This window comes from Micromesistius poutassou (genome assembly GCF_964030765.1).
Source record: "Micromesistius poutassou genome assembly, chromosome: 4".
NCBI classification, from domain to species: Eukaryota; Metazoa; Chordata; class Actinopteri; order Gadiformes; family Gadidae; genus Micromesistius; species Micromesistius poutassou.
The window spans coordinates 8,941,680-8,951,879 of record NC_140274.1 but is presented as its reverse complement, the minus strand read 5'-3'; the positions used below and the strand labels follow the sequence as shown (position 1 = coordinate 8,951,879).

The 10,200-nt window shown below is 39.9% G+C and overlaps 2 protein-coding genes across 2 annotated transcripts; one reads left to right on the top strand and one right to left on the bottom strand.

The window, feature by feature from the left end:
- Positions 1-2,230: 2,230 nt before the first annotated feature.
- Positions 2,231-6,305, bottom strand: get1 (guided entry of tail-anchored proteins factor 1). Its single transcript, XM_084467473.1, has 5 exons — positions 6,208-6,305; positions 5,704-5,869; positions 3,052-3,119; positions 2,802-2,916; positions 2,231-2,591 (listed from the first exon to the last, which is right to left on the bottom strand). The coding sequence occupies exons 1-5, from the start codon at positions 6,295-6,297 to the stop codon at positions 2,518-2,520; spliced, it is 513 nt and encodes a 170-aa protein (XP_084323599.1). The 5' UTR covers positions 6,298-6,305; the 3' UTR covers positions 2,231-2,517.
- A 419-nt stretch (positions 6,306-6,724) lies between these two features.
- Positions 6,725-9,822, top strand: hmgn1a (high mobility group nucleosome binding domain 1a). Its single transcript, XM_084467529.1, has 6 exons — positions 6,725-6,937; positions 8,146-8,172; positions 8,293-8,319; positions 8,426-8,452; positions 8,546-8,713; positions 8,803-9,822. The coding sequence occupies exons 1-6, from the start codon at positions 6,920-6,922 to the stop codon at positions 8,887-8,889; spliced, it is 354 nt and encodes a 117-aa protein (XP_084323655.1). The 5' UTR covers positions 6,725-6,919; the 3' UTR covers positions 8,890-9,822.
- The last annotated feature ends 378 nt before the right edge of the window (positions 9,823-10,200 follow it).

Below are 10,200 nucleotides of genomic sequence, written 5' to 3'. Positions count from 1 at the left end.
AACACAGTGTACATATTTGTTTTTTCCTGCATTTTACAGATTTGTGAGGAGGTTTTCCGTATTACAAACAAAGATCTACTCAGAACATTCAGAGCTGCAGTAGAAAAATATGCGCCCCTACTGCTGAGTTTGTACCGCACCCGAAAAACTGAATTTGGCAAGGACCTGAAGGAGATACTGAGAAAGCTTGATGATGAGGTGTGTGCACAGTACACTACAGTACCAAACAATACTTTTGCCCAGATGAAATTCAATCTGTTGAATTACAATTAGTCTTGCTATTATTAGAGCTATCTTTCTATTTTTTTCTTTTTTTCTTTGAGACCACCAACATCGTTAGACACAGCAAGGAAGCAGCCATGAAAGGACTTCCTGTGTTCCTACGTGAAGATCCTAATCTACTTTTCAAGCAGTGTCTTGTAAGTATTAATGGTCATTAATAGAACTTAGATTTTACAAGCATAGAGATACAATTTTTAAATGAAGATACTGTAATTGAAGTTACTACACAAGTAGAAAATCTGAAAGTTTATTTCTGTTTCGCCCTTGGACTGTTTGAGAGAGGGAAGGGAAGTTGATTGCCTGTCTTATATAAAAGCTTATTGGTTGTTGTGAAGTGAGTCCCTCTAGCGCATTTGACAGGGGTTTCAGATTATACCATGAGGAAGATGCTGCTTTGATATACAGGTTGTTGTTGGCAGATGTTAGACCGAGGCTACCCACTTTGGCTAGAACTAGGGGGCTAGATCACAGCCATATCACTCACCACCTGTCAGGTCATTCTTTTGGTACTAGTGATTAGGTCTAGGCCTCTACATGCGACAAGCTATTATTTTTCTTAGAGTTTCTTAGAGTTGGAACCTTTTCCTTGGTTTTGTGGACATTGCAGGTTATGCTGGTGAGCTGGCACACATCTCACAGGGGTGAATTATACCATTATAGATAGATTATACCATGAGGGAAGATGCTTTTATTGATGTACAGGTTGTTGCGGGTTATGCTGTTGAGCTGGCACCTCTCTGCTCTTTTATCTGTTTAAATGTGCGCTATGCATGATGGTGGAAGTTCAGTTTGTATTATTTATTTAAATTTCTTGGTTGATGCTTTTGCCTAACAGAACGTAGAGTAGGTTTAAAGTTTAGGATCACTTTGAATTTTCTTGTTTTCAATGGAAACACACATGAGTTATCCTGCATAGGAAATATAGGAGACCAAATCCTGTCTTTATTCATTTTTTCCAGATTCATATGGCGGTCTTATCATGGTAAACTAGCTCATTGTCAGGTGTTTCAACAGCGACACACACTCGGAGACAGTAAAGAAAGACGGGTCCTAGCTGCTACGTGCGTTTGATGTGCTCTCACCATTCTCATGCACACAATTGGTTTTTTTTTATACATAAATTAAAGGCTTGCGGTTTGTCCACGATGCGGCCTATATGCGGGAAATTACGGTAGTGTAGTTTACATAGTTTTCCTAGTTATCAGCCTACGTGCTGCTGAGAAGACCAGAATTTTTTTACAACACCCTCAGGGGTCGCACAGCTATTGGATCATGAGGATATATTAGCTGAATGCTAGGAAATGTTATTTGTTTAAAGGTCCCATGGCATGCTATTTTATGGATGCATTAAAGGTTCCATGGCATGATATTTTCACTTTATGAGGTTTTCTAATATTAAGTTGAGTTCCCCTAGCCTCCCTATGGTCCCCCAGTAGCTAAAAACTGCGTTAGGTGTAAACCGAGAAGTAGCTATCTTGCTCCGTCTTTGAAAAAAGGATTGCTGAAACACTTCGATTTGGCTTCCAGCCCCATATGACGTCATATGGGACCATGTTCCCTCCCCTTTCTCTGCTTGGCCCGCCCAGAGAATTTGGCCCGCCAATGAGACAATGAGCTAGGACCGTGCGAGCACCACGTGTGTGTGTGTGTGTGTGTGTGAATACACACTGTAACGCAAGTGTTCTTTGTTATTTGGATAACCGTTCTGCTGTTGGTGTTATGGCGCATAACACGCAACACAATAACGCAAGCTTGCATAAAGCTCATTTGGTGAAAATACTAGGCTGCGTCATAATTTGACTTTCTTGAGTGTTATGTAAATGCACTGACTGGGATGCCTTTTTTTTTTTTTTATTAAATATGTCTGTGCACCCCTTCCCCGAATGCATTTACTTTGTGTTCACGTTAGGTGATTTTGTTTGTGTTGGAGGCAGTTAAGAGTATCCACTTCACAGCAAAGCATTAATTTATTATCAAATAAATTAAAATGTTTACATGAAACAAAAGAAAAAACTCAAATCATTTAAACATTGTTTTTACAACAGCATAATTGAACACAATAAATTATGTAAAAAATAAAAAATAAACATGGACTGTACATCAAAGGGTAAATCCAAATAGCTTTTACATTTCATATCCTTGCTTGGTCAACAAAATGCTTCAGTTTTTAGAAAGCACAATTGGGAGCAATGCCCTCTAAGAAATCAGGTTACATTGTAAGAACCCTCCGATGACCTAGCTGACAGCATGGAGACCAAGACTGACAACCTTGTTGCAGACAACCAGCCAGCATGTGATTCCCACGCCACCTGAAAAGAATGAAAAGGCTTGTCAAATTGTGACTTAGGAAAAATCGACCGATTCCAACAGGTCAAATCACTTTGATCACCCTAAAGTTGAATAGATGCTAATGACAATTCTATCTATAGACATTTGTTTACAGCCATGGTAAAAGGTTGTGTTTGTAAGATTGTGTTTGGGAGTTTAAATTGAGATTGTCAGTGCTGTGTTAATATCACCTGTTACTCCAGTTGGGAAAGCCACCAGGCGTTCCACAGGAGCAATCCATTTACTGGGAATCACTGTCACAGGATCAGAGTAGTACTTCCAAATCAGAGAGATCATGAGCGCCGCCTGCCAATTAAGAAAACCAAAGATTAAAAAGACATGTTTACAGGCATGTTTACATTAGGTTGCAATTTATTTCAAATGCATTCAAAAAGTAGCAAAACCAACAATTTCTATTTGGATACAATTATAACCACCTACCTGTAAAATATAAAACAGTATGTTCACAACCCATTTCATTTTAGCCTGTTGTGCAGTTCTTGATTTCACTGAAAAAATAAGATTGCACAAAAGTAAGCAAGTATTCTATCAGATTATAAACAGTTAATGTTAGTTTAAATGTAAACACTGAAGCAAATGGCATTCAATACAAAATCTGACAATAAAGATATGCTTACATTTGTGTAAAATATGTGTATGTTAACTTATAAAATATAACTATTAACCACATCTCAGACAATCTGGAATGCTTAGTTATAATAAATAAATATAATATAATATAATAAATAATAAAGTCTATTAGTGCCACAGTGGATGATTAAAAAGGTATGTCACAAATGTACAGTAAATCCTGCAATGATCATTATCAGATTAAGGAAACATGCTGTAGCACACTGTCGAAATAATCAAAATCATCTGCTTCTCCAACAGCATTGCTACAGCCAGTATGTTCTACTCTCAAATGTGTGTGGGAATGTTAGTTGTTGTTCTGGCCTGTGTGTTCAAATTACTATTCTGTGTTGCCGGATATGAAACCAATCAGCACACAAAAACAGTCTGCTACAGCCATGGAAGCAAGTAACAAACTGGATCCACCGAGATTGTACCCAACCTTTATGCCCGTGTCACACTGTCCCGAAATTGACACCTGATGGACACACGATAAAGGAAATGTTCAAATTCGGCTCTGATCGTAAAAACATCCGGCCATTCGTGAGGGCATCTGAAGCCGTCGTATGACCGCCGGTGGAGTTTCTCAGGCTCCGGCAGCAACTTCGTGAGTGGTGCCAAAATCTTTGGCATGCCAAAGATTTGCAGAAGAACCTTGCGAAGGTTCATTTTCGTATTGAAATCGTGTGTCCATTTTGCCATTAGGCCATTGTGATGGCATCTTTTCAAGTCGTGTCATGTTTGTGTGATCATCGGCACCATCGCCTCACGAAAACAATGCGAAGGAAACAAGAAGCTGCCTGATAGTCTTAGGAAGGCACCACGACTACGTGAAGCCCTCACAATGCCGTTGTGTAGCAGTCGTATTAGAGTTTGATGGCATCGAGATGGAACCATGGTGTCGGCGAAGACAGCCGAATTTGAGTAGCTCAAGCGTTTTCGATGTGTCATGGTAACGTGGACATATAAAAGGCCAGCCTCAGAGCATCTTCCTCAGTCAGTCCTGAGCAACTCTACAGAGCAGAGGCGTGTGTAACTTCCAAAGCTTCAATCACAATTAATCACAATTAAGTTCCTGGTTATTTGGCCTATATCAAAATGATTATATAGATATTGTCTCGGCTATTTTGACCGTGGGTACAGCAGGCGAGGTCAGCTCGACTCGCTTCCAATAATTAAAAAAACTTGCGACTTCAAAAAATGATTGCATTTATTTTACAATTAAAAAAATTAACAAAACTGTCCTCTAAATTAAGGAAATAATACTGGGAAACGAATAAACCACTATAAGCAACGAGTGAACAGTGAGTGAACAGTGAATAAGCGGTGTTAATACTTTTTTCAACTACCGCCTCTTTCCCTTGACGTTTAGTTTTGACCTGACAAACACACACCAGATACCTGCGCGCAAAGCCCGCACACAGACCCTACAGGTAGCAAAAAGCAAAGCAGTCTCAGCATAAACATTAGGCTATTATATAATATTAGTCCTGCAACGGGTTGGGTACCCGCATAAAAGTTGCTAAAACAGGCGGATTGTAACGTCCGTTTTAGTCAACGATACGACACTTGACTCCCAGCTGCGAAGAGACCTCGTCTGGTTCCAACAGCTGATCATTTGTCAGACGTGGAGCGGGGACTCCAGCAATGACACTGCGCTTCCCGAAGACTGCATAAATCGAGTGAAAGCCACCCAAAGGAGATCCTTTCTATGTTTTGGTGCGGATTTCATTTTGATCACGGATGACAGGTCGGATCTGGTGCTGAACTTTGCAGGTGCGGGTCTCAAAAAATGGATATGATTCATAAATAAACAAGTCAGATACCTTTAACAGAAAATCAATAGCCTAATTTGAACGGCTGCGACAAATATATTATATATCGATTATATAGATATGATAGATGATATCTAAATATCAGATAGATGATTATATGAAGGTGTTATACCAACGGGAGGTCACGTGACGCCTTCGTGACCTAGTTCAAACGCATCGTACCCTCAATACGACGTCTCGTCTAATTTTCAAACAATCAATACATTGCTAACGTATACACCAGCTCATGAACTTACAGTCGTTTGTCGTTGATCATTGTCAAAATGGAATGGCGCTCACCTAAAAATATGTAATGTTGCACTCGGCTTGTCTGAATTACGCTGGTGTTCGTAACGTGTAGTAAACCTGACAACCGGCGTGAGCCTCGAGGCTGCCGGGACGGAGACAACTCTCTCCTATATTTTGAATTTGGACTGCAGTACCCATTTATAACGCTCAGTGTCATGTTACATAATGTACCTTTAAACCAACGTGTCTATTCAAAGAGGGTTGGTGTTGTGAATGTGCAAGTCACGTGGATGTTAGAAATACGCAGGTGAGAAAAGTATGTCCCGGGCATTTCGCCCACCACGACTGGTTGCCAGAATGCAGTGTACTGTGGACGGGCTCCTCTTTCATTGACTCTTACCGTGCGTCTTCAATTTGTCCGTCATTTTGTTGATTTTACGCTCCAATCTAGCATATCTAGCAAACTCATCCATCATGCTAATAGAGGAGTGTTCCTTCTTCATCTCCTGGATCTCTGCCCTCATCTCGCTCTCCTGCTCTGCATCTTTCTGGACCACTCTGGACAGCTGCAAACCAACAGCACGTTTATGATCGTACAATGCGATCTTATACGGTCGAAGTTATACGTGTTTTGCAATAGATAACGTTAATATAATTACAAAAAAGAATGCCTGATGTTTTTGGTATAATAAATATATGCAACAAAGCGAGCTAGCATTAGCGGGGCTTGAGACTAATAACATGACTAATGTAATATAGCCTATTAGTCATGTTATTATTTTCATGGCTTTCTGACTTAGCTTTGTGTACAGTGGGGTGGCGAAGGCACGTTTCGCTTAGAGACGAGTCGCAGCTCAACTAAAATGTGAGCGACACATTGAAACACAACGTCTTGAATACTTACAAAGGACGACACTGTTGGAAGAAGTATTTTCATAAAATTGCAAATGAAAACCGACACCAACACCAGGAACCACGCACACCCAGCCGCCATGTTTTTTCTTCTTCTTCTTCTTCTTCCTCTAGTCTCTGCTTCGCACCGCCTGCAGTGCTTTACCTGGCTCACTACATTTTCACATAGGGAATGAACGAAACGTGCAATTATTGGTATAATGTTGTTTTATTTAAAATGGAAAATGTATGAACAAAAATAGTTGGTGTTTCTAACGTGAACCCGTTTAAGAAAACAAAACATTTTATATAACGAGGCCCAGTGATCAACGATATATTTTTTCTCCTTTCCCTCCATACGGTTTCCCATTATTATAAAAATGGGAGTGAGGTCAGCTGATTGGCACATAGACCTAACCATACAGGTAACTTGCTTTGGTTTAAAAACGTGTTGCCTGTGTACCAAAGCCAATGAATGAGACCAGGGGGCGGAGAGATCACCCTCTTGTCCCTAAGGTTGGTATATACCAGAGGATCCAATCCGGTTCAAGCTGGTTCTCTGGTGCCGAAGGAACATTTATGTTCGGAAGTTACAGCGTGTTCTCACGAAACATATGCAGTGAAGAAAATTGTGCAGACTCAGTAGGATAGCTCACTGTTACTGAATTTATAGTTACTTAAGGCTGCATTGTTCTTGATCTGTAGACTTTACGCGCGAAGCCATCATGGGAAAAAGGAGCAACGTAAGTTGAAATGGATACATTGTGTGCCGATATTTTAAAATACATTTTGCAATCGATCATTTCGAACAGCATGCTGTTTTATTCATGCTACAATATTGAAGTCTGCACGCTTTAACAATAAGAACAGTCTGCGGTCAGGTCTTTGCTGTGTGCCCTGTTGATATGGAAGTGGCGCCTTTTTACTTGGTGCCGTATACGGTTCGCGTCGCTAGTAGTTGCGTATTGCGATATTTCTTCGTTTATTTATGTGTTTGGATGACGGGCAAATAACATTCTACGGTCTCCAGAACCCTTTAGGCTTCTCGATAAAGAGATTAGACAATGGAGTTTGTAGTCACCAGCGATCCGTGTGGCCCGTGTAAACATTGTATGCGTAATTGGGTGTCTGGGACGTTTTGGTTCGTTGCTATTACTCAACTATATCGTACCTAACCACCGATTAGGTGGCCATTTACACTGATATATTTGATATATCTATATGTCACTTATGACCTACGTGCACGAAGGCGTAACCTTAGCCTATAGTGAGATTGTACGCGACACCCTATGGACACCGGGAACAGTCTTTTCTCTGAGCGTCATGGCAGTCGAGCGCCATTCGTAAAGCAAATGGTCACATACAGCTTTAAAGGACCACAGAGAAAACAAGTAGTTGCACCGTTCCGGTGCAATCATTTAATTATTGTTTATGTACAGGCTGAACAGTCGGTTGCAAATATTGCGTTTAAACGTTTTGTTGTCGGGCTTTCGAAAAATGCATGTCCGGTTGTAGATAATAAGACGAGTCTAGTTAATGGCGCGAGAAACTACTGTCGACATTGGCCAGCAGTGTGCCTTCGTGTAGCAAACCTAATAAAAGTCCACGTGGGGGCGGAGCAGCCGTCCCGCATCTTACTCGATAAGTACAGTTTGGCTGCACTAACTTTACATTATTCTTTGGGGGTATTGGATCATTTTACCAACCACGTTCTTGTGTGGACTCCACTGTATGTTATTTTGGTGTTTTACAAAGGGTATACATAAGAACAATGCATCTCCAGTAAGCTATTTACATATTGTAATGTAGGCTATGTAACCTGCTACTGTGGGGGATAAGCCAGCGGGAACAGCATGTGATGAGCCCATCCCCCTGACATTACACGCCCACATTTGTTCGCTTGTGAGTTACTGTCTTTAAGTTGTTGTTTTTTCTTGTTCTTTTTTCACAGCAAGTTACTAGCGATGCTGAAAACGAGGTTAGTATGGATATATGACTAATATTACATCCTATTTGCTTTGTTTTGTTGCTAACCACATATTTTGCTTAGAATTGTATGCAAACAGTTTTAAGAAAATAGTTTTTCTTTTTGTTTTAGCCAAGGAGACGATCGGCAAGATTGACTGTAAGTAACTACTCCAATTTCCTGGTCCGTCTCAATTAATTATATCCCTGCACTATGTCCTGTAGATGTTATTTAATACTCATTACAATTTGTTTTCTGTTTTCAGCAGGCAGAGCCAGCACCTAAAGAAAAGGTAACAAGTCAAGATCACTTCTATACCTGTACTCAACAGGAATTCAGAAAGTATTTTGGTCTAAGCTAACTTTTTTTTTTTTTGGTCCTTTAGCCACAGAAGGCATCTGCCAAGAAGGCAAAAGCAGTAACTAAGGCCAAGCCAGAGGTGGCAAAGGAGAAGGAGGAGAAGAAGAAGAAGAAGGAGGTTGAGGTGGAGGAGGATGTAGCTGAAGCAGAAGAGGCTTCACCAGAGAATGGGGAGGACAAAGCAGACGCAGAGGTACCGAGAGTTACTTTGGTGACATAACCCCACATTTCTTGTCGGGTAGAACAGCAGTGGTTTAAAAGGCATCTTCTCTCATCCTCTAGGAGGCTCCAGCGGAGGAAACAGAAGAAGCAGCAGAAGATGCAGAGGCTGAGGATAAAGAAGAAGAAGAAGAAGCAGCAGCCGAATAACGCTAAACTCATTCATAAGCTCTCCTGAAGCTCCTGAACCTCCTTTCTTAAATAACACAGAGAATTTTATATCAACTATTTTTTTATGAAATGGCAGTAAGGGTTTTAGTGGTAACATTGTAGATTTTCTTTTCAATGTTAAAATGTGTACCTTCAATTTTTACCTCTGTGGTTTTGGGAAAGGATAATATTGTGTTCATTGTGAGGAGTGCGGTTTTGTTTTTAGTTTTTTTTGAACATGTATGTTCTTTTGTATTTGTATCTTCTGTTGGGGGAAAATAAACCAGTTATATTACTCTGCATGAAATGCATTCTATTAGCAATACATATTTTGATGTCAGGAGAGTTTGGCTAAAACATTCCAAAGGCTACATGAGGGACCGTTTGTAACTTGGATATTTTGGGGGATTTATAAAAAAAAAAAAAGTTTTGTCTTTAATGGGGAAAGCGGAGGTTGTAAATTCAAACTGTTCATCCATGAATCTTCCATACATTGGTTAGATTAACTGTTCATTCTTCCTTTTAATAACTTGTTACTGGAAATATTCAGGCAATGGCTCTGTGAAATTACATTTTCTGTTTTGCAATGACGGTTATATCATTTGTTTAGCTGTTGTAAAAGTGTTATTTTGGATTACAATTTAATTTTTTTCAATTGCAGTATATAATGGTACATGAATGAGTGCTTCAATGAATGTTATTTGCCATGGTGAAACAAACATAAAATCCAGTATTACTCGTGTTTGAGTAAGCTTATCCTTTAGGATGCTAACTATTGAATAATTCCACTTCATTGCGCAATTATATATCCCATGAGAAGTTGTACCTTGGTTTTGGTCTAAGAATTAGTTTTGTACCTTCTGTTGCTTTGTAGCTATGTCTGTTTTGATTGGAATGAAGACAATAAAAAAAAAAGTCGATACCACGTGTAAACCCCTTCAATCATTGTGAGAAATCTAAAGTTTACAAAAGAGTCACACTTAAAAAGACAGCTATTATCTACAATACATAAATCACATAGAGAAATCAACCGGCTATGTGAGGGTTTAATTTGGTCTTTGTATTAATAATAAAATGACATCAAAACAAAGAATGGCATCTCCCGAAACAGACCGAACAACAAAACGACCACAATCACATTACGTCATATCCATAACTCGACCTTGGCGAATCCGCGGGGGCTCGCGGAGAATAAATCTCATATACTGGTGACAAACAGGAGCTGTTTGTGGCCAAACGTGTAAAGTATACTTCGGTTGATACGTTTTAAAAACAATGAAACCGTGCTCCGATCTACGGGCTTGTGTGGGT